At 42.9% G+C, this 25327-nt stretch overlaps 1 protein-coding gene across 1 annotated transcript; it reads left to right on the forward strand.

The window, feature by feature from the left end:
- Window positions 1-37: 37 nt before the first annotated feature.
- CCIN (calicin) lies at window positions 38-8615 on the forward strand. The gene has a single exon (XM_089913401.1). It carries the CDS (start codon window positions 4724-4726, stop codon window positions 6488-6490), a length of 1767 nt encoding a protein of 588 aa, XP_089769527.1. The 5' UTR covers window positions 38-4723; the 3' UTR covers window positions 6491-8615.
- Window positions 8616-25327: the final 16712 nt, after the last annotated feature.

Here is a 25327-nt window from a genome sequence, read left to right on the forward strand (position 1 = left end):
TTTAAACACATAAATATAAAGCAGCTTCCATCGGAAACACGGGGTAGGCAGGGGCTCCATTTCACAGAATTACTGAGATTTCTCCGTTGTAAGCCATGATGTCATCTGCACGCCTCCTGGAATTCTCTGGTGGGATTGCCAAAGAACAAATGGAGAAAAAAGCTTTACTTCCTTGCATTTTTCTACCTTCCACCGCCCCTTGCCCACCCACCACCCTCCCTTTTTTCTTAAAATCCACTGGCATTTCAGAGTTCAGTATGCCCCCCAGCACCACCTTGGTTTCTAGGGAGCTGGGCTAGGCCTGCGATTCACCCATCCCCCACTCAGCCTGGTGGCCCAGGGCCTGTTCTGGGAGAAAGCCCCTCACACCGCCTGGGCTCTTGGCCAAGCAGCCGTGGAGGATGAAGTCAGTGAGCGTGGGGGTGAGGGTGAGCTCACTCAGGGCCCCCGGAGGAAGCCCTCCAGCCTCTGCCCTCCCCCCAGCACACAGGGTGGGAGCCCGGGGCGTGTTCCTGGCAGCTGTGGCTGCAGCTGTGTTGCTGCTCCCTCCAGGAATGTGTGACAGGCCCAAATGTTCCAGGGAGATGTCTCCCATGTGGGGGCTTAGAGTCGCTAATTTAGTTCTGTGTTTTGCCTCAAACTACACAAAGTCCTCTTGAATAACGACTTCACGTGGTCCATGTGGGAGGGACCAACCCAGGTGCCAAGCTGTGTGTCCCTGAAACCGTGGCATCTCCAGCTGGTGAGATAGGCAGGGCTGGGAGTCTGTGCAGGCCAGTCTCTGAAGGTCTCTGTGGCACTGTGAACACAGGCTCATTCTGTGCCCTTCATTTCACCCAGGGATATTGATAAAAATCTTTTTTGTTTGTGTAATATCTTACTCCCATGTGATTCATGCCCGATTCTTTATCAATGACTAAGGTAATCCATAACTCTGAGTTCCCATCTTAGGTAACTCAAGATTCTGAATACCTCCAACCTCTCCCCTGTAGACCGTGCTCCTTAGGTGGCTATGTTTTGAATCACGTGACCTACCATCACACAGCTGACTGGTCTAGAGTGGACATGTGATCCAAGGGCAGCCAATCCCTAGGCTGGCCATGGACTAGGAATTTGAGCCAAGAAATATGGAGAGAATTTACCAGTGGAACTGAAAAAATACGGGTGCCACGAGTTTGAATTAAGGCCACGGCAAGCCAAAGCTATATGCAAGCCCTGTTATGAGTTGGAAATATATAGAAGTGAGAAAGCCAGTTGTCAGAGGTATAAAACAGGTGGAAATACGGAAAGACTCTTCTTGACCTTTCTAGTTCCAGGCCAAATCTGTATCTTTAAAACATACCCTTCATTTTCTTCAGGGCTTCCCGACAAGTTGATATATCAGCTGATGGTCCCCAGAAGATTAGAATATTAGAGTCCCCTCCCTTAGGGAGTTTCCGTGAACAGAAAATGCTGAGCTGGGCAGGAAGCTGAGGATGGATGGAGTATCTTTGAGACCCAGCTGAGGGCCTTGAGATGAGGTCTTATTCTGGCCACACCTGGGCAGCTACCACGAACAACACAAACTCAATGACCAGTCATTGAATTTCCTGGGGCTCCTAGGGACACACTCTACCCAATACACACATACATAATGAGGTGGTGGACACTGGCAGGCTGCCAGCCTCTTTAGGCTGGAGTCTGTTTCCTCAGTTGGCTGGAGTAAGGAACAAGCTGACCAGGGGAGATTTACCAGGCTGAAGACAAGCCAGACGACAAAGCTGGCTGAGCGGGTGGGCACAAATCTAACTTCTTTAATGGATTTCTTAAAGATGGCAACTCCCACAAGTTCAACAGGAGAAGAAGACAAGCCAGATTGCCGGCTCTCCTTTGCAGCCAGAGGGCAGAAGAAGGAGCTGGGAACCCCGGCTCCCAGCCCTAGCTCTGCGAACTGAGGTGGACGAGCCCCTTCCCCCTTCTGGGCTCCAATTTGTCCATCCGTACAAGGTCTGGCACATGGAGTTAAGTCTACTGGATGCTCTCAGGTCTCCATGACAGCCCATAAGCCCAACTTTCTTAACTGGAAGGAAGCATCTGATGAAAGACCTTCCCTCCACGGTGTTCTGGGACCTGAAACAAAAAAGAGGGGCATGGCCACCTCCTCCACCAAAGTGGGTGTGCGGGCAAAGGAGTGGTGAAGCACCAGGGCCTGACCCTGGGTGGGCAGGCCTGGAAGCCAGTGGGAGTGACAGGTGTCTGACAGCAGCACCAAGAGACCTCATCCTCCTCTTGCCGCCCCTCTCCAGAGATCAGAGCTGGAGAAGCAATTAGAGCTCAATTATCCTCACAGGGAGAGAAAGGACTGGATGGGACTCACCTCAGCCACACAGCTAGTCTGTGGAGGGGCTGAAAGCCAAGTTTTGTTCCTTTGGGGAAAACAGAAAGTCTTACTCCTGTGCAGACACGTATCTCCAGAGACTGAGTGCGTCTAACCCTGAAGACATCAAGGTGAACAAATTCAGCATTAAAAGGTAGGTACTTTAAAATAATTTTCAAATTAAGAAAAAGCCAGGTCTGGAATGAAAGGATGAGGGGGAGACAGCGAATGATAATGAGAACTTGACTACACCAGGGAGGGAAAGACCTGGCAGGCTCACATTCCCCAGGCTGCAATGACGGTTTTCCTAGCAGGGACGCTAAGGACGGCCTGAGGGTCAGGACTGGGGCTCAGGGCCCAGGTTGGAGGAGATCAAGGACGCGGCCCGAGGCCAGGTCCTCTCTGCACGACCACGCCAAGGCCGCCAGGGTCTGCGTGTTGAGCCCCTTCCTGGGATCCCCCAAAGGCTGGTCCGGGTGGGGCCCGCAGGAGCCGGCCCTCCTCCGTGGGAGGCTCCGACTGGTCCTTATCCCCTCCTGGGTACAGCCGCGCCTCGGGAACCCCGAGGGACCCACGCCCGCTCGGAGGCGGGGAGTGCTGTGGACGTGAGAGCTGGCCGAGCCCGCGAGCACCCCACCCCGCGGGGCGCCGAAGGGGACGCCCGGTCTGGATGGCTCCTCTCTGGCCGCCCGGCCCTGCGCCCGCAGTCTGGGGCTCAATGCCCCCTTCTGGAAAATGGGCACAGTTGTGTTTTGTGTTGATCGTAGGAGGCCCGGCTACAGGGAGGAGGGGATGGGGGGCGGCGCGCCGCTCCCAGGCGGGAGATGACCCTCTAGCGCCACCGCGTGGCCGAGGGGGCGCATGGAGCCCGGCCGGAGGGGATGGGGATTGCAGACTTCCCAACCACCGCAAACTGAGAACCACCACAAGGGTTTTCGAAGGGAGCAGCCAGCCAGGGACGCCGGAGCTTGGCGAACTGGTGTAATATTAAAGTAATGGCGGCTAGCAACTATTGAAGGTTTGTTACGAGGTAAACACTGTGCTTAACACTTCTAGTCCTTTTCTCTTGTAAACTCGTATTCATCTTTTTTTAAAAATTAATTAACTTATTTATTTTTGGCTGCGTTGGGTCTTCGTTGCTGTGCGCGGGCTTTCTCTAGTTGTGGTGAGCGGGGGAGCTACTTTTTGTTGCGGTGCGCGGGCTTCTTATTGCGGTGGCTTCTCTTGTTGCGCAGCACGGGATCTAGGGTGCGCAGGCTCAGTAGTTGTGGCGCACGGGCTTCGTTGCTCCGCGGCATGTGGGATCCTCCCGGGCCAGGGCTCGAACCCGTGTCCCCTGCGCTGGCAGAGGGACCCTCAACCACTGCGCCACCAGGGAAGCCCTCTTATTAGTCTTTGAAGTGGGTACTATTATTATTCCCATCTCACAGAGGAGGAAACTGAGGTTTAGAGAGAAGTCCACACTTGATGGAGAGAGCAGACCCATCACAACCCCCAATATTTTACAAGCTAGAGACTTGGAAATGTGGAGAGAATGTCTCAGTTTTCGGTGGAACTGAAATAATCAGAGCTTTGAAGGTCCCCCCAGTACGCAGCTTACTCCTGTGTCCCTGCTCCTGAGAGTGGCCTCTGCCTCTCCCTCTATTTTATAAAGAATGGTATCTGTAACCACAAAGGTCAGAAGCCAAAGGACAGAGCTTTTCTTCTCTGATATCCAGGAGCCTTGGCAGAGAAATGTGCCTTGGGGCTTGAGAATCAGAGACAGAGGAAATCTGAGTAGTTACGAGCATCCTGGAAGGGTGGGAAAAATCCTATATTACAGAAGGCCTGGGTTCCAGGCCCTGCTCTGCTTCCAACTGGCTATGTGATCTTGGGCAAGTCCCTTCTCTTCTCTGGGCCTCAGTTTCCCTCCTGTACAATGTACATTCTTCTAGATGATCTAATAATCCCTTTCCTTCCCCCCACCCCCGGCTTTCCTAACCCTCTCCACACCACCCCTGCCCAAACTGGCTCTGACATTCCGGAAGCAGCCCTGAACTGAGGTTGAAGGTCCCAGGTGGGAGTTGTGACCCATCTCTGAGTTTCCTCCTGAGTTCTAGGCCCTGACACTAGGCCCTAGCAGGGCATCTGGCCTTGGCAGCTCAGGGCCATCAGAGGGGAGAAAAGCCCTGTGCCTCTGAGAAAGACCTCTGGGGGCCCTGCATTGTGATGACCTCATCCACTCTGTGACATCATCCTCTCTCCCACCCCCGCTCCTCCCTGATCAACTGCTCTGCAAACAAGCATCAGTCTGAATCCCAAAGGCCTGAGAAAGTCTGTTCTCCAGTACGTGCTGCTGATCTTCTGCCTCAGCCAGCAAGAAGCACCATGAAATTGGAGTTCACCGAGAAAAACTACAACAGCTTCGTGCTTCAGAACCTAAACAAACAGAGAAAACGCAAAGAGTACTGGGACATGGCCCTGACTGTGGACCACCATGTCTTCTTTGCACATCGCAATGTGCTGGCCGCAGTCTCTCCGCTGGTGAAGAGTCTCATCTCCAACCACGACATGAAGACCACTGATGAGCTCTTTATCACCATTGACCCCAACTACCTGAGTCCGACCACGGTGGACCAGCTCCTGGACTACTTCTACAGCGGAAAGGTGGTAATCTCAGAGAAGAATGTGGAGGAGCTGCTTCGTGGGGCCCAGTATTTCAACACACCACGCCTTCGAATTCACTGCAGTGACTTCCTGATTAAGTCCATCCGCCGTGCCAACTGCTTGCGCTACCTCTTCTTGGCTGAGTTTTTTGAGCTCAAAGAGATATCAGACTTGGCCTACTCTGGCATTCGCGACAACTTCCACTACTGGGCCAGTCCTGAGGCCTCCATGCACTTCATGCGCTGTCCACCTGTCATCTTCAGCCGCCTGCTCCGAGATGAAAACTTGCATGTGCTCAACGAGGACCAGGCTCTCAATGCGCTCATCAACTGGGTATACTTCCGGAAGGATGAGCGGGAGAAGTATTTCAAGAAGTTCTTCAATTACATCAATCTTAATGCTGTCTCCAACAAGACGCTGATGTATGCCAGCAACAAGCTGATGGGCATGGAGAACAGCTCAGCCCACGCAACCCTGATTGAGAGTGTCCTTGTGGACCGCAGGCAGGAGAGGCCAACCAGCCTGCTGAGCTACCAGCGGAAAGGGGCCCTGCTTGATTCGGTGGTCATCCTAGGTGGCCAAAAGGCCCACGGCAAGTTCAACGATGGAGTGTTTGCTTATATCATTCAGGAAAACCTGTGGTTGAAGCTCTCAGAGATGCCCTATCGGGCAGCAGCACTTAGTGCCACCTCTGCTGGTCGCTACATCTACATCTCTGGTGGTACCACTGAGCAGATTTCAGGGCTGAAGACAGCTTGGCGGTATGACATGGATGACAACTCCTGGACCAAGTTGCCCGACCTGCCAATTGGGCTTGTCTTCCACACCATGGTGACCTGCGGGGGGACAGTGTACTCAGTGGGTGGGAGCATTGCCCCAAGGAGGTATGTCTCTAACATCTACCGCTATGATGAGCGCAAGGAGGCCTGGTACCTGGCAGGGAAGATGAGCATCCCTATGGACGGCACAGCCGTGATCACCAAGGGTGACCGGAACCTGTACATTGTCACTGGGCGGTGCTTGGTTAAGGGCTACATCTCCCGGGTCGGGGTGGTGGACTGCTTTGACACCAACACTGGGGACGTGGTCCAGTGTATCACCTTCCCCATTGAGTTCAACCACCGGCCCCTGCTCTCTTTTCATCAGGACAACATCCTCTGCGTGTACAGCCACCGGCAGAGTGTGGAAATCAACCTGCAGAAGATAAAGGCCAACAAGACAACCACCTTAGTGCCTCTCTTGCCCAACAACTGCCCCTTGGATGTGTCCCATGCTATATGCTCCATTGGAGACAACAAGGTGTTTGTATGTGGAGGTGTCACCACAGCCAGTGATGTCCAGACAAAGGACTACACCATCAGTCCAAACGCCTACATGCTGGACCAAAACACAGGTGAGTGGAAGACCCTGGCCCCCCCACCAGAGGCCCTGGACTGTCCTGCCTGCTGTCTAGCCAAGCTACCTTGCAAGATTCTTCAAAGGATTTAAACGGCTTTTTAAGTGGGAGAATAAGTAAATGCATTATTATTCACAATTTAATGAGAGAGAGAAAGAGAAGAAGATGGCCTGTTGGTTCCTTCTTAGTCTTTGTTTGGCCCTAAAGGTGGAGGTGCTGGGCTACAGCTACCCCCAGTGGGGGGAAATTCACGGCTACTCTGTCACTGGAGGGATCCAAGCTGAGGCTGGAAGAGTCCCTGATGTGTGGGATCAAGGCATCTCCTGGGTAGTGGCTCCCAGTAGGTGGAAATTCAGGGCTACCCCGTCACTGGAGAGATCCAAGCAGAGACTGGAAGGGAATCCCTGGTGGGTGAGATTGAGGCATCTCCCAGACACTGGCCAAGGTGATGTCTGGAAGGCCCCCTATTCTATACCCCTGTAGTCACCTTGCGGGCATCTGCTAGACTGACAGTTAAAGCATTTACTTAGAGTTGTGAAGCCTCAGACTCCTCCAACACTCATTTCCCTTGAGTCTGCCTAGGAAGGCAGGGGAGGGCCAATCTCAGGTCTGGGAGAGGAGCCTCCCGGACTGGGGAGAGGGAAGGCAGTGTGAGCCAGGCTCAGGGATGCGGGCAAAGGGAGTGGGGCTGGGATGGGAGGGGAGGCAGGGTTACTTGGCTGTTGTGTTTGGCCACGCAGCTATGGTGTGTTTGTGTCTCATTTGTGGGAAAGTTGGGGGTTTACTTACAATTGTTTCCAGTAAACAAGGTTCATTGGGAACTTTCTCCAGGAATACAAGTTCTGAGGAGCTGGGGGTGGAAGAGAGGTGAGTAATGGGAGAGAAAAAGGAACCTGCATCTCTGTTGGAGAGAAGATTGGCAATAAGGTGACGGGATGAGAGACAAGATGGTGTAGCAGTTAGGGGTCTGGACACTGGGGACAGATGGCCTGGTTCAAATACCAGTTCCATCACTTACTGGGTAATCCTGGGGAAGCTATTGACATCTCTGTGCCTTAGTTCCCTTATCTGTAAAAGGGGGACAATAAGAGCGCCTACCTAACAGGGTGGTGTGATGTGCAAAATGCCTAGGACAGTCCCTGGCATATATTAAAGTGCTGTGGGAGTACTTTTTAAAAAGAAAAAAAAGAGGAGTGAGGCAAGGGTCTAGGTTCTTGGGTCTTTATATTAAGTTAGGTTCCATAAAATGTTCTTTGAGACTCCCTACCTCAAAGTCTTAGTGAGCTCTCCTCAATTCTAACTCCCTCTTCCCTTTCATTCGTGTACTTGCATATAATCCTCAACAATTTAGAAGAAACTGACTCAACGATGGACGTCCTCGAACACTATATATAATCCTCATTCACCCATTCACTCGTTCATTCATGAATTTACTTGTCCACTCATCAACTCACACACACACACAAACACACACACACACCAGTCACTGGGGCCTCTCTGTGCAGGTCCCTGTGCCAGTGTGTATTACACTTACAGCATGGCTCATTTTGGACTCACTACATACATAAAGCCCCACAAAGCTAGTGGCGACTGTATTATACAGTGCAGGATACTTTACATATCCTCATGGTTCAAATCTGCTCCATCCCCTGCCTTTTCCCACTCAGTCCTACTCCACCTGCCTCGAAGCATCTTCCTGACTTCGCTGACAGGTGGCCTCCCTCTTCAAAGCCTACCCCTCTGCCCAAGTCTTACTTTCCTCCTTGTAGGCCAGGACCTTGGACGTCACAGCTGACACGCTCTCCCCTGGAACTTCTCCCACGTTTCTCACTTCTCCAATCCTGGGCAGCCCCCGCCTCTGCTCACTTCATTGTGTCCCCCAGCTGGAAGAACAGGGTCTTAGAGACCCACGCAGCTAAGCCCAGCTGCCCCGTCAGCACCCCAGCAGGCTTGGCTGACCCCAGAGTCACCTCTTATGACACCAGATGCCATTCCCTAGTGCTGATTCTCCAACCTTCTCTGGTGTCCTGGGGCCTGGCCCTTCCTTTCTCTTCCTTCTCAGCCACTTACCTCTCATTCTGCCACCAGAACTCCAAAGAAATAGAGGTCAAATTACCTAGCACCACAAACAATCCGTTATCCCCCAGAGCTTCTGCTTCTTTTCTGCACCTCAGAGGAAGAGGTGTCCTTCCATGATTCAAAGCTGACCCCTCGCTGTCTCTCTTTTTTTTTAACAAATTTATTTATTTTAATTTTTATTTATTTATTTTTGGCTGCGTTGGGTCTTCGTTGCTGCACGCAGGCTTTCTCTAGTTGCGGCGAGCAGGGACTACTCTTGTTGTGGTGTGTGGGCTTCTCATTGCGGTGGCTTCTCTTGTTGTGGAGCACGGGCTCTAGGCACGCGGGCTTCAGTAGTTGTGGCTCATGGGCTCAGTAGTTGTGCACGGGCTCAGTAGTTGTGGCGCACGGGCTTAGTTGCTCCGCGGCATGTGGGATCTTCCCGGACCAGGGCTCGAACCCACGTCCCCTGCATTGACAGGCGGATTCTTATACCACTACGCCACCAGGGAAGCCCCCCTCCCTGTCTCTCCATTCTGTGACCTCACAACTTTTCAGGCTCCCCAGTGCCCATCTCTCTCCACATCCCCTTCCTGATGTCTTCTCTTCAACCCGTAAAGGTTCTCCTATCAAGGTTCTCCTTTTCTGAAAACAAACCCTCCTCAGTTCTGAGGTCCGCCTCTTGCTATCTGTGCATCTCTCTCCTCAGCTGAGCTTCCTAAATGTTGCTTCTGCTCTCTGGCTCCAGACCAATCTCTAACCCATTCAGTCTGGCTTCTGTTCCCACCATGCCACCAAACTGTCTCCTGATGACACTGTCCTCTGTCTTTTTCTCAGCATTCTTTCTTTTCCTTGCTGGAAAGTATTCGGCACTGGACAGTATTGGGCACTCCCATGTGCGGCAGAATCACTAGAGCGCTTGCTAAAATGGGAGCTGTTTAGCATCGTGGGATTATAATTTGATATATTAACCAATGTGGCCTTTCCTTCCTCCTTCCCACATTAAAATTAGACCATGAGGCTGAAGCATCAGGGTTTATCACCTTGAGGAGGCTGACACAGCTGAATGTAGGAATCAGAGTCCAATTCTTTTGTTGCTAGGGGAACTTTAGCAATTCATAGCAGAGATTATGGTCTTGAAAGACATGACTTCTGTACTGCAACCCAGGTCTTCAAACTGGGGTACATGAAGTCTTTCCAAGGGAAATTCAGACATTCATAGTTTTAAGGGAATCAGTTTCCAGATCCTCAACTTTTTCCTAAAATTGATCTGAGAATACACCTGTGGTGGAGATTTCATTCTAGCTCCCTTTTCCCATCTTCCCTTTCAAAATTATCTGTCAAACATTTTACATACACACACACACAGAGCAAACTTTAACCATCCCAAATCTTCCCAGGATGCACTTCCCCGGATGCCACATAAGGGTATAAACTGGTGTCAGTGAAGTGTCGGCGAAGACTCCTTTCATCAAGACACCAATATCCAAAGAAGGGTTTATTGTATTTTTCTGGCTTTTCTAGACAGTGTTTCTGCTAAGGTGTGAAATCTGGTGTTAGAAACTGGGGTATTTTGGTCCAAGTTGGGTTTTTCAGAAATGTTAAATAGCACAGTGGTACGATGACCTATTTTTAAAAGCTTTATTGAGGTGTAATTCACATACTACAATTCACCCATTTAAAGTGTAGAATTCAATGGCTTTTATATATTCACAGAGTTGTACAATCATTGCCACAATCAATTTTAGAACATTTTCATTGCTCTAAAAAAAAACCTTGTACCCCTTACCTGTAACACTCCAACCCCCTCATTTTCCCAGCCCTAGGCAACCACTAATCTACTTTCTGTCTCTATGGATTAGCCTATTCTAGACATGTCATATAAAATATGACCTTTTTTCTAGCTCTCACTTAGCATAAGGTTTTCAAGGTTCATCCATGTTGTGGCATGTGCCAGAACTTCATTCCTTCTTACAGCTGAATACTATTCCATTGTGAGGTTATACCACATTTTATGTATCCGTTTATCAGTTAGTTGATGGACATTTGGGTTGTTTCCACTTCTTGGCTATAAGAATAGTGCTCTATGAACATTTGTGTACAAGGTTTTGTGTTCACATATGTTTTCATTTCTCTTGGGTATATACATGGGAATAGAATTTTTAGATCAAATTTTAACTCTATGTTTAACCATTTGAGGAACTGCCAGACTGTTTCCCAGAGGAGCTGCATCATTTTACATTCCCACCTACAATGTATTAGGGTTCTAATTTTTTAGCGATTTTTTTTTTTTTTTTTTTGCGGTACATGGGCCTCTCACTGTTGTGGCCTCTCCCGTTGCGGAGCACAGGCTCCAGACGCACAGGCTCAGTGGCCATGGCTCACGGGCCCAGCCGTTCTGCGGCATGTGGGATCTTCCCGGACCGGGGCACGAACCCGTGTCCCCTGCAACGGCAGGAGGACTCTCAACCACTGCGCCACCAGGGAAGCCCTCACCAGCACTTTTTATTATCTGTCTTCCCAAATATAGTCATCCTAGTGGGAGAAAGTAACATCTCATTGTGGTTTTGATTTGTATTGCCCTGATGTCTAATGATGCTGGATATCTTTTCAGGGGCTTGTTTTTGATTACAGTTGTTTAATAACCTTGCCTCTTCTGTGCTCAACTGTTAGGAGAGAAAGTATTACTCTTGAGGAAGAGTTCTGTGAAGTCAAAACAAAGATAGCATGGCTCAGAAACATGACAGTTGTAGTGCATTATTTCATTCAGGCCACAGAATCATGACAAGTCTCTATGCCTTCCTACCTAGCCATCTATCTTAGACTATTTAAGGTTTTAGAAAGTATGTTAGAAAATATCCACTACCAAGCATGTCCTCTCTGCATTTTCACCATTCTCAGTATTAAGAAAGCACTCCCGGGCTTCCCTGGTGGCGCAGTGGTTGAGAGTCCGCCTGCCGATGCAGGGGACACGGGTTCGTGCCCCGGTCCGGGAAGATCCCATATGCCGCGGAGCGGCTGGGCCCGTGCACCATGGCCGCTGTGCCTGCGCGTCTAGAGCCTGTGCTCCGCAACGGGAGAGGCCACAACAGTGAGAGGGCCCCCGTACCGCAAAACAAAAAACAAAAAACAAAAACAAAAAAAAAGAAAGCACTCCCATTCTCCTGGGTCTATTTGCATATTTGGTAGCATTTAAAGGATGACATAAAAAGTTCCACATTTACTTACTTTAAAAAAAAATTTTTTTTTAATTTATTATTTAATTTATTTATTTTTGGCTGCATTGGGTTTTCGTCGCTGTGCGTGGGCTTCTCATTGCGGTGGCTTCTCTTGTTGCGGGGCGGGCTCCAGGCACGCGGGCTTCAGTAGTTGCGGCTCATGGGCTCAATAGTTGTGGCTCGTGGGCTCTACAGTGCAAGCTCTGTAGTTGTGGCACACGGGCTTAGTTGCTCCGCGGCATGTGGGATCTTTCCGGACCAGGGCTGGAACCCATGTCCCCTGCATTGGCAGGTGAATTCTTAACCACTGCACCACCAGGGAAGTCCCCCACGTTTACTTTCAAAAGAACAGTGTTATATCTTTGAGCAAAAGTAAATATATCAACTGTAAGTTAGAACGCTTATTGGGAATTCCTTGGCACTCCAGTGGTTAGGACTCCGCCCTTTCACTGCTGAGGGCCCGGGTTCAATCTCTAGTCAGTGAACTGAGATCCCTCAAGCATGCAGCATGGCCAAAAAAATGACAATTAAAATTTTAAAAATCAAAACAAAATTTGGGACTTCCCTAGTGGTCCAGTGGTTAAGACTCTGTGCTTCCACTGCCGGGGGCATGGGTCTGATCCCTGGTCGGGAAACTAAGATCGCACATGCCGTGCAGTGTGGCCAAAACTAAATTTAAAAAATTTTATTATTAGAATGCTTTATTCAGACTTGTAAGAAACATTTAAAACCTTTTTTATTAGGGATATAACACACATAGAAAAGTGACAATACATAATTGTATAGCTTAACGAATTATTGTAAATATTGTAAATATCCATGTAACCACTATTGAGTTCAAGAAATAGAATATTGCCAATACCTCAAAAGTCTCCTATGTGGCCCCCTTCCTGATTATATCCCTTCTCTCCCCTCTGACCTTTATGATAATGCCTTCCTTGCTTTTCTATATAGTTTACCATCTAAGTAAGCATTTCTAATACACAGATTAGTTTAGCCTGTCCTTGAACTTTACATAAGAGAATTGTACAGTGTGAATTATTTTGTGTCTGGCTTCTTTCAGTCAAATTGTTTTCACAGTTGATCCATGTTGTTATGTAGGTGTAGTTCTTCCCATCCCTCTTCTGTATAGTCTTCTGTCATATGAACGTATCCTTTCATTTATCCAGTCTCCTGTTGATGGACATCTGGGTTCTTTCCAGTTTGGACAATTACAGGCAATGCTATTCTTGTAAATGTATCTTGGTGCACGTGTACTCAAGTTTATCTGGGACATATACCTAGCAGTGGAATTGCTGTCTTCATTTCTAGATAATGCCAAACTATTCTGCAAAGTGATTGTGCCAATTTACATTGCCATCAGCAGTACATGAGAAGTCCTGTTGTTTCTACATGCTTGCCAGTACTTGGTATTGTCCGACTTTTATTATCGCCGATCAGATTATGAAGTATTATCTCCATGCAGTTTTAATTTGCATTCTCTTGATTGATAATTATAGGTTAAGCACCTTTTAATGTTTATTGGACATTTGGATTTCCTCTTTTGTGAAATCTTTGCTTTTTTCTATTTGGTTGACTATTTTCTCTTTTTGACTTGTTGGAATTCTTAATATATACTGGATATGAGTCCTTTACCAGTTTCAAATGTGGTAAATATCTTCTTCCACTCTGTGGCTTGCCCTTTCACTCATAATGGTATATTTTAATTTTAGTTAGTCTGATTTGTCTTTTCATTTTTGGTTACTGCTCGTGATACTTGAGGAAACCATTCTCTACCCAGAGGACACGAATATCCCATATGGATATATAATTGTCCCAGTACCAATTTTCCCACTTCTCTGCAGTGCCACCTTCGTTGTAAATCACATGTCCATACGTGGGTGGACATGCTTATGAGCTCTCTTATTCCATTAGTCTATCCGTCTGACCTTATGCCAATACCACAGCCTCCATTTCTATAGCTTTAACATATCCTATACAGTTTAGAATTCATTTGTCAAGATCCCCCCCAAAAAAACTTTTGGGATTTTGGTTGTGATTGCAATGAATTTACAGATCAATTTACATATATTTAGAATATCAGTTTTAAAATTCACGGACTTGGTATGTTTCCATTTTGGGGAGCCTTCTTTAATTCCTCTTAAAGTTTTATACTTTGTAGAGGTCTTACACAACTTTTGTTAGATTTATTCCTAGGTACTTGATGTTTTAAAATTAACAAATATTATTAAAATATATATAGTTATGTATATTATATTCTTTTAAAAATACATAGTATTCTTTTAAAAATCCATTTCCTCTTTTTATAGTTAGTCTATAGAAATACAGTTGATTTCTGTGTATTCATTATGTATTTAGCAGATGGTAGGAGATGTTTAGATATTCTAGATGTGCGCCCTTTATCAGTTGTACATGTGGTAAATATCTTCTCTCCGCTCAATATGAATCACAGCTCTAAATGTAAAATGTAAAACTACAAAACTTCTGGAAGAAAACATGGACAAAATCTTTGTAACTGGGGGTTAAGCAAAGATTTCTTAAATATGACACCAAAAGCATGATCCATTTAAAAATTGGTAAATTGGACCTCATCAAAATGAAAAACTTTTGCTCTGGGAAAGGCACTGTTACGGGGATGAAAAGACAAGCCACATATTGAAGAAAATATTTGCAAATCACCTATCTGGCAAAGGACTTGTATCCAGAATATAGAAAGAATTTGTAATAATTTATTTGGAGATATTTCCATAGTTTCCATATACACAATTATATCATGTATAAATAATGACTTGGTTTTTTTTTAAGGAAGTTCCCTCTATTCCAAGTTGCTAAAAGATTTTATTGTGATAGATGTTGAATTATCAAATATTTTTCTGAATCTATTGAAATGAGCATGTATTTTCCTTGTTTTAGGACAATTCACTTTTATTAATTTATCAATGTAAAACCATCCATCCATTCCTGGGATAAACCTAACTTGCCTATGACATATTACATATATATTTTTATATAAAATACAATATACATTTATATAATTATTAGCCTCAGTAATTATATAATTTCTTTAAAATATTACCAGATTCCATCCACTATATATTCACTCAGGTTTTTATTTGTAAAGTTATCATATGGAGCTATTATAAACGGTATTTTCAATTTTTTAGTTTCTAATAATACACTGCTAGTACTATATAGAAATACAATTGATTTTTGTGTGTCGACCATATACCTTGCAACTTTGCTAAACTCACTTATTTTAGGAGTTTTTTGGGTAGATTTCTTGAAATTTTCTATGTAGACAATCATGTCATCTACAAATAGGGACAAATTTATTTCTTCCTCTCTAATCTGTATGCCTTTTATGTCTTTTTCTTGTCTTGCTGTGCTGGCTAGGACTTCCAGTACAATGTTGAATAGGAATGATGAGTGGGAACATCCTTGACTTATCCCTGATCCTAGGGGGAGAGCATTCAGTCTTTCACCATTAAATAGGTTTTTCATAGATGTCCTTTATCAGGCTGAGGAAGTTCTGCTCCATTCCTAGTTTGCTGAGATTTTATAAAAAATGAATGTTGAATTTTGTCAAATATTTTTTCTGTGTGAATTAATATAATTATGTGAGTTTTATTCATTAGACTGTGAATGTGGTGGATTACAATGATTTATTTTGCAAATATTGAACCAGCTTTGCATCCTGGGATAAGCTACATTTTGTCATGATATATTGTTCTTTTTATATGTTGCTAGATTCAGTTTGCTAACTGAAAATCTGTAGGATATTTGCACCTCTGTTCTTAGGGGATGTTGATCTACAGTTTTCTTTTCTTTTTTGGTACTACCTTTGTCCACTTTTGGCATCAGAGTAATGCTTGCCCCATAAAATGAGTTGGGAAGTGCTCCTTTTTCTCTCTCTCTCTTTTTAAAAATTTTTTATTGAAATATAGTTGATTTACGATATTGTGTATTTCTCTCTTTTTTCTTTCTCCTGGAGGCATTGTGTAGAATTTGTCTTACTCTTTTAAATATTTAGTTGAACTGGCCAGCAATGCCATCTGGTCTGGAGGTTTATTTTCATGAAAGGTTTTAAGCTACAAATTCAATTTCTTAGATAGTTATAGGACTATTTGGAGTATCTATGTCATCTTTGGTGAGTTTGAGTAGCTTATGGCTTTCAGGAATTTGTCCATTTCACTTAAATTGTCAAATTTATGTGCATGGAGTTGTTCATAATATTCTCTTATTATCCTTTTAATGTTTGCCAGGCCTTTCATTCTGTGATAGTGGTAATTTATGTCCTCTATCTTTTCTTGCCAGTCTTGCGAGAGATTTATTGAATTTTTTCAAAGAGCCAGCTTTTAATTTCATTAATTTCCTATTTTTCAGTTTTCAGTTTTATGGGTTTATGCTCTTATTATTTCTTTCTTTCTGCTTGCTTTGAGTTTATTTTGCTCTTCTTTTTCTAGTTTCTTAGGTGGAAACTTAGATTAGTTACTTGAGACCTCTCTTCTTTTCGAATATAAGCATTTAATACTATAAATTTCACTCTAAAAACTACATCCCACAAATTCTATATGTTGTATTTTCACTTATTCAGTTCAAAATATTTTCCAATTCCCCTTGAGACTTTGAGTTATTTAGAAGTGTGTTGTTTAATTTCCAAAGGTTTGGAATTTTCCTAATACTGCTCTGTTTGCGATATCTACATTAATTCCATTACAATCAGAGAGCACACATTGTACTTTTTCCAGCTATAATTGTGGATTTGTGTTTCTCCTTTCACTTCTGTCACTTTTTGCTTCATGTATTTTGAGATTGTTGTTGCTTTACATACATATTTAGAATTGTAATGTTTTCTTGGTGAATTGATCCTTTTATCATTATGTAATATATGCCTTTATCCTTTGTAATTCTCCTTGCTTTGAGTCTACTTTGTCTGACATGAGTGTTTGCATGGTATATCTTTTTTCATCATTTTATTTTGAATCTATCTATATTATTATATTTGAAGTGAGTTTCTTATAGGCAGAATACAATTGGTTCCTGTTTTGTTATTTGTTCTAACCACCTCTGTTTTTTTTTTTCCATTGGTGTGTTTAAAATACATTTAATGCAATTGATTGATACATTTGGATTTAGGTCTACCTTTTTATTTTTTCCCCCTTTTCCCTCTTTCATTCGTCTGCCTTCCTTTGGGTTATTTGAAAAATTTTTTAGTATCCCATCTTAATTTATTGTGTTTTGACTATATCTCTTTGTATAAAGGCTTTATGGTTGCTTTAGGGATTACAATGTACATACTGAACTTAGTAGTCTTTAAAAATTTTTTTTATTTTATATTGGAGTATGGTTGATTTATAATGCTGTGTTACTTTCAGGTGTACAGCAAAGTGATTCAGTTATACATATACATATATTTTATTCTTTTTCAGATTCTTTTCCCATTTAGGTTATTACAGAATATTGAGTAGAGTTCCCTGTGCTATATAGTAGGTCCTTGTTGATTATCTGTTTTATATATAGTACTGTGTATATGTTAATCCCAAACTCCTAATTTATCCCTCCCTCCCACCTTTCCCAATAGTCTTTTTTAAATTAATATTTTCCTACTTCAAGTGGAATATAAAAACCTTACTGCCATATAGATCCTTTTACTTCCCTTCTTTATATTATAGTTGTCTTATATATTACACCTACAAACATTGAAAACCCCATCAGACACTGTTGTTTTTTTGTTTTCAAATATCAAGCATATTTTAAAGAACTCAAGAGAAAAATAATAGTCTATTGTATGTACCTAGATATTTATCATTTCTGTCACTCTTTCTTCATTCCTGATGTTTCAAGTTTCCTTTTGGTGTCATTTCCCTTTTCTCTGAAAAACTTTCATTAGCACTTCTTTTGGAACATGTCAGCTGGCCATGAATTCTCTTACTTTTCCTCCTGAGAATGACTTTATTTTATCTTTATGAAATCTTCATGAAATATTCACTGAAGGTGAAATATTCTCACTGGATATAAAATTCTAGCTTGATAGTTCTTTTTTCCAACACCTTAAAAATGTTGTGCCACTTCCTCTGGCCTTCATGGTTTCTGATGAGAATTCAACATTCATTCAAATCATTGTTCCCTTGTCAGTAATGTGTTATTTTTGTCTGGCTGCTTTCAAGATTTTTTATTTTCTTTAGCTTTCAGCTGTTTTATCATGAGTCTAGATATAAATTTCTTTGGATTTATTTTGTTTGGGATTCACTGAGCTTTTTGAATCTGTAGATTTATGTCTTTGCCAAATTTGGCGAGTTTTCAGCTCTTATTATTTCAAATATTTTTTCCAGCTCTGCACCCTTTCTCTTTCTAGGAGTCTGATGGAACGAATGTTGGACTTTTTGTTGTGGTTCCACAAGTCCCTGGGGCTCTGTCAGCTTTTTTCTTTTTTTTCCTCACTGTTCAGACTAATATCTACTGATCAATCTTCATGTTCAATAACTCTTACCTCTGTCATCTCCATTTTGTTTTGGAGTCTATCCAGTGAGTTTTTAAGTTTGTTTTTAAAATCTTCCAGTTCAAACATTTCCATTTTGTTATTCTTTATATTTTCCATTTCTTTACTGAAACTTCCTAGTTTTCCATTTGTTCCAAGGGTGTTTACAGTTATTTGTTACAGCATTTTTATAATAGCTGATGTAAAGATTTTGTCAGATAATGTCAATATCTAAGTCATCTTGGCATTGACATGTGTTGATTGACTTTTTATTTGTGAGTTGAGATTTTCCTGGTTATTCATATGCCAAGTAATTCTAGATTGTATCATAAATATTTTGAATACCATGACATGAGACTCGAGTCTTATTTAAATCCTATGAAGAATGTTGATGTTTTTGTATTAGTATGCAATTGACCTAATTAGTTTCAGGACATAAGTTCCAACTGACCTGTTGTGAGCTGTGGTTAGAATTTCATTTCAATCTTCAAAGATTTTGCAATGGTATTTGGATCTGTCCCATGTTTGCACAACCCAGTGGCCAGTCTGGGACCTGGATGATGGTAAATTCAGTTCTGGAAGTCTTTTATATGCCGACTAAGACCAGATCAACCAAACTACAGGTAAGGGCTGAGCCCAGGAATTTGTAAACAATTTTTTATGGGGTCACTCTCCCAAGCTCCTCACTCTCTATGATCTCCCTTGTACTCTTCAGTTCCCCAGGGTTACTCTTTTTGATTCGCCAGTCAGAGTAAAGTAAAAGCTAGAGCTTTACTTAGCCCACTCTGCCATGCATTTTCATAGCTGTGCCTATGTCTGCAGTCAAGTGGCAGAGGACCAGAGGATAAAAAATGGTGAGCTCGTTGCCAGTTCAGAGCTCCATATTTCAGTCTTCCCCAATTTGCCAGAGTCCTTTTCAGAGTCCTCAGATAGCTTCTGCTCCGTTTATTCTGGCTAGGTTTTATAGCTGCATTCAGTGGGAAAGACCAAGAGGGATGTGCTTACTCCATCCTACTCCCAGTCAGGGTTTTTTCAACTATATTCATGAATGACTTCACCTATAATTTTCCTTTCTCTTACTGTCTTTGTTGGGTTTTGTATCAAGATTATGCTTCCCATAAAACGAGTTAAGAAGTGTATTCTCCTTTTTAAAATTCTCTGGAAGAATTTGTGGAGACTGGAATTTTCACTAATGAAGCCAAATGAAATTTTCTTTGAAGTGTTTTATTAAGATGTTTTTACTAGTTATAGGAATATTCAGTTCTATTTCTCCTTGTGTTATTTTTAAGTTGTATTTTCTAGGAATTTCTCTATTTCATTTACATTTTCAAATTTATTAACATACAATTGTCTGTATATACTTTTATGATCTTTATAATGTCTTTAGGCTCTTCAGTGATCCTATTTTTATTCCTGATTTTGAATTTTTAAAAAACTTTTATCAGTCTCACATAGGTACCTTTATGACTTTGGATAGCCAGTGGTTTCTTAGATATTACCAAAAACATAAAGAACCATCATAAAAATTTAAAACTTTTGTGCCTCAAAGGACACCATCAAGAAAGTGAAAAGACACAAATGGAAAAAATATTTGAAAAGCACATATATGACAAGGAACCTGTATTAGAATATATAAGGAAGTCTTACAACTCAGTAATAAAAGGGGAAAAAAGCAATTTAAAGATGGGCAAAGGATCTGAATATGTTTCCTCAAAGAAGATACACACAGAGCCAACATGCACATCAAAAGATGCTCAATATCATTAGCCATCAGTGAAATACAAATCAAAACCACAATGAGATGCCACTTCATACCCACTAGGATGGTTATAATAACTTAAAAAAAAACAGATAAGAAATATTAGTGAGAATGTGGAAAAACTGGAACCCTCAAACAATGTTGGTGGGAATGTAAAATAGTACAACCACTTTGGAAAACAGTCTGGCAATTTCTCAAATGATTAAACATGCAGTTACCATATGACCCAGTAATATATATACTGGGTATACATACCCATTAATTTCATTCCTAGGTATACATACTCAAGAGAAATAAAAACATATATGCACACAAAAACTTGTACATGAATGTTCATAGCAGTATCACACATAATAGTTAAGAAGTGGAAATAACCCAAATGCTCCACTCATAAATAAATAAATGTAGTATATCCATATAGTGGAATATTATTAAGCCATAAAAGGCATGAAGTACTCACACATGCTATAACATGGATGAACCTTGAAAACATTATGCTAAATGAAAGAAGCCAGTCACAAAAGACCATATGTTGTATAATTCCATTTTTATGAAATGTCCACAACAGGCAACTCTACAGAGACAGAAAATAGAAAATTAGTTGTTGCCTAGAGCTGGGGGATTTGACAGTACTGAGAAGTGGAGACTGAAAGTACAAAGTTTCTTTTGGGGGGTAATAAAAAGGTTCTAAAATTGATAGTGGTGATAGATGCACAGTTCTGTGACTATACTAAAAGCCACTGAATTGTATACTTTAAATGGGTTAATTGTATGGTATGTGAATTTTACCTCAATAAAGTTATTAAAAAGATACCATGCCTCTGTCTTGGTCATTCTTTCTTTCTTGGATTACTCACTCTGGAGGACGTCAACTTCTGTGTCATGAGCAAACTTTTGGAGAGGCCCATGTGGCAAGGAACTGACACTTCCTGACAACAGCCATGTGAGACAACCTCATGAGAGATGCCCCTCAGATTCCTGACCCTCAAAAACTATGTGAAATAATAAATGTTTGTTATTTTAAGGTGCTAAATTCTAATTACACAATAGATAATACAAGCCCATCAAGGTCTTTAAGACATGAAGTTCTAATAAAATTTTACTTTTTATATTTAGTAATTATTTATAAAATTTTCTGGTATATTTTGTTGCTTTGGTTAAATGTATACTACTAATAATGATGTCAATGCAAAACAAAATTTTAACATTCAGAGCCTTATGGTCATAGGATATTTTAAAAAGTTAATTATATTACATATTTTTGTTACCAGGAAGTATGATAGGGGCAAGTGTTGGAATGGTAATATGTGTTATGGAGAAAAAGTAAGAATCTGAAATTTAATATTAATGAAGAGCTTTATCATTTTTAATGGATTATGGTGAGTATCAAATCACTATGGTATTTAGATGCTACCAGATACATTTAAAAGAGAAATGCAACGATTTTATTTGAAAGGATCACTATTACAAGATATGAGAAATTATATCCCTTACAACTAATTAAGTTATGAAAAAAATTAGATGTCAGTTTTAAAATGCACAAGAGGCATGTAGATTTTAAACAGTTCTCTTAGGGAGCATTTTTGGGTTTTTTTCTTTTTATCTTGCTTGGAGTTCATGGTGATTCTCTTAAATCTGTGGTTTGATTTCCTTTACCAATTTTGGGAAATTCTTAGCCATTTTCTCTTCCAACATTGCTCCATTCTTTCTCTACTCTCCTTGCTGAAATTTTTTTAAAATTAATTAATTTAGTTATTTATTTTTGGCTGTGTTGGGTCTTCGTTGCTGCACATGGGCTTTCTCTAGTTGTAATGAGCAGGGGGCTACTCTTTGTTGTGGTGCGTGGGCTTCTCATTGTGGTGGCCTCTCTTGTTGTGGAGCACAGGCTCTAGGCGTGCGGGCTTCAGTGGGCGTGGCATGCGGGCTCAGTAGTTGTGGCTCACGGGCTCTAGAGCACAGGCTCAGTAGTTGTGGCGCACGGGCTTAGTTGCTCTGCGGCATGTGGGATCTTCCCAGACCAGGGCTCGAACCTGTGTCCCATGCATTGGCAGGCAGATTCTTAACCACTGCGCCACCAGGGAAGTCCTCTCCTTGCTAAAATTACATTATAAAACCTGTCCCTCATATCCCATGTTTTTTATGCTCTTTTCTGTGGTTTTCATCCTTTTGATTCTGTTTCAGCTTGGATATTTTTCTGCTCTGTCTTCTGGTTCACTAATTCTCTTTTCAGCTATGTCTAATCCACTATTAAACCTCTCCATTGAACTCCTAATATCAGATACTGTGAATTTTAGTTCTCAAAATTTTGAACTGCTGAAATTCTCATTATTTTAATTCCTTGAAGTCTTTAATCATAGCTAGTTTAAAGTCTAGGTCTGATAACTCGATTATCTGAATCCTCTGGAATTTCTATCGTATGCCTGTCCTTGAAAATATTTCTGAACATGTTTTGTCTTTTCGTGCTTATTTATTTTGGATGAAATTTTTTTCTGTCAGAGAGAATTTACTCTTGCTTTTGACAGGCAGCTCTAAGGTAAGGGCACTAGAAAGCCTGGATCAATTTAATTCAGTCAAGGCCTTTTCCCCCTTTATTCCTAGTAGGTAGCCCTTTGGGGTCCCAACAAAAAGCCTGGTACATTTATCAGGGCCCCTTCTTCTTGGTAGGCCCTCAACTATTCAGCTTCTCAGCCTCTGCTTTTACAACTAACAGTCTCCTTGAGAGGAAAAACGGCTCCAAATGTTAGGCTCACTTTTCTTGGCTTCCCTTCCCTTCTAGAACTTTGGCCCACAATTCCTCACTGCTTTGGTAGTCCTCTGATACCTTCAAAGAGATTTTTAAAACTTTTGGCCAGATCTTCTAGTTGTTTTCAGCAGAACAGTTGGCCCAGAACAACTTGCCCACCATTGCTGGAATTAGATCCTCCTCTCTCCTGAACTTCAGACTTAGATTTCCAATATCCTTTGGAATGTTTCCTGAATATCCCACAGGTCCCTCATGCTCAATATGTCCACACTGAAATCTTCATTTGCCTCATCTCCTCCCATTCCACACAACCGGCTTTTCCTGTTGTGGCTATTTTTGTTCATAGTTTCACAAGCTATAAAAGTTATCTGTGAATCTCCTCTCTCTCTCTGTGCCTCCTCTCTCTGCTATTACTTACAAGTATTATATTATGTATATTACCTCCATTATTTTCCTTCCACCTGAGCCCACTGCTGTTTCCTAGAATATCATCCTTGGCCCCCTGCATCTCCCTCCTGAACCACTGCAGCAGTCTTTCCTAACTGTCCTCCCTGTTTTTAGAACCCTCTGCCATGCTAACTGCCTGAGCTGCCAGAAGACTCTTCCAGAACAGGGTTCTGACAGAGTCATTGGCCAGGTAAGATCCGTCAAAGTCTCCCCACAGCTTCTGCAAATGTAGTAATAATCCTCACCTGGGCTCTCAAGTCCTTCACGATATGACTCCAACACACTTTCTTCAGCTGTATCCATTTACTTTCCTGATCTTCCATCACCTAGCCAAATCACTTCCCAGAGCACAGCCTGCCTTTCTTCCTCTCCATCATATATATCTCACAACCCTTCTCCTTTGAGATCCATCTCAAATGCCACTCCATTCCAGCAACAAATGTTTATTGAACACTTGCTATGTGCCAGGTATAATGCTAGACCCTAAGAATACAAAGATAAGTAAGGCATACATGGCCCCTGCCCTCACCCCAGCAGATCTACCTTCAATTATTCCTCTACTAAGCCCTTCAGGCCCAGCCAAACTAATTTACTCTCTGTCCCCCAAACATGCCAAGCTATGAGAGATAGACACTGCACTTATCTCCCGTATGAAACTTTTCTAGGACTTCTCAACCAAATGTGACTCGCCTCCCTTCCGTCTTTTCAGTTCTTTGCTTGCTCACCACTGCCCTCTCCACACCCATACCACATCACCACTTGCACCTATCTTAGAGTAATTTGTATGCATTTCTTACCACCCTTCTTCTGGATCAGATACTTTTTGGCTTTAGAGAGTGGGGTCTGTGTCTTAACCTCTCAACCAAGACCCATCAGACGTCACTGTGTGGCCCTTGGTCTGGCTCTGGCAGAGTGCTGTGGAAAGACCCTGCACAGTCCAATCTCTGCCTCTCCCTAGAACCAAGGGTTCTTCCCAGCTGTGTCACCCAGTACTTCCCTCTCCCCATCTCTCCCACTCCAGCCAGGAGCTCCCCTCCTTGTGTATACTTCTAGCCACCTTCTGGATATCACCTAAATCTTCTTCTCTGTCTCCTGGCAATTACTGGAATTCCCCCAGAGAGCATAAACTAGTGGCTTTGGTGATTTCAGGTATGATTTATGACCTCATTCTTTCCCCCTGCAACTCTCCCAGTCCCTACCTCTTGTGGTAGGTAGGGACTTCCCATCAGTGCTCCCCAGATCATCGAAGTCCACATCACTGCCCTGCCTGGACCTTCATCATGCCATTCCTCAACTTCTTTCCCACAGCCTCTGTTCCCATCCATCCTGCACCCAGGGATCAGATTAACCTCCTAAGCAGCACTTTGATCAAAGCATTCCTTTTTCTGGAACCTTCCATAATTTCCTATTGCTAATAAGCCTCTTTAGCATGGACTGCATTCAAGACCCCAGCATATGTCTCCATATTTACCTTCAATTATTCCTCTACTTAAGCCCTTCAGGCCCAGCCAAACTAATTTACTCTCTGTCCCCCAGACATGCCAAGCTATGAAACCTTGCACAATTGTAACATTAGGGCGCCAGGAGTAACTCTTCTAAACCTTACCCAAATATCATAACTGAACTCCAAGCCACCTCCCCTGTGAAGTCATCCCTAAACGACGAGCTGATTTCCTCAATTTTGAGTGAATAAACACTTGCTGATTTTGCATGACGAGAGATGGTGCCCCCTCTAGCAAGTGACTCTCAGAACAGCTTCCCCACAGTTACGCGCTTGCCCCCGAGAGAATGCTCTCTGTCCCTCAGCTACTACTGCTGTGAGCAACCAAAAGTTGTCTTCCTTGGGCCCTCTCAGGGTAGTCTCTGTCCCTTATCCTCCTAACAGGGGCAGGATATATTGTTTCAAAGAGAAGAGGAATGTGAAACTACTTCATGCATTGTTGCCAATTTCTGTTAGGGATGAGTCCATTTATGTTAGGGATGAGCATTAAAACAAAAAGAGAGGGGGGAAACTGAGTCAGGTGCAGGCCCTAAAATTTTAAATTTCTTAAATGATTTTCTTCAAAACTTTCCTACACTTCATACTTTAAACGACTTTAAAGGTAAATACATGCTTTAAGGAAGCAATTACCCTTTTGTGTCAACAAAGATTAGTGTATATTTTTAGGACCCACTTTCTTGTCCCTTACTGACTACCTCTAGAGGCAACTTTGACCTCTGGCTGGT

The sequence above is a fragment of the Delphinapterus leucas genome, chromosome 6, assembly GCF_059928025.1.
Source record: "Delphinapterus leucas isolate spDelLeu-1000000601 "Yukka" chromosome 6, BTC_Dleu_Yukka2, whole genome shotgun sequence".
Classification (NCBI taxonomy): domain Eukaryota; kingdom Metazoa; phylum Chordata; class Mammalia; order Artiodactyla; family Monodontidae; genus Delphinapterus; species Delphinapterus leucas.

Coding starts and splice junctions, on each gene's coding strand:
- CCIN (XM_089913401.1), top strand. CDS start 4,724: ATGAAATTGGAGTTCACCGAGAAAAACTACAACAGCTTCGTGCTTCAG.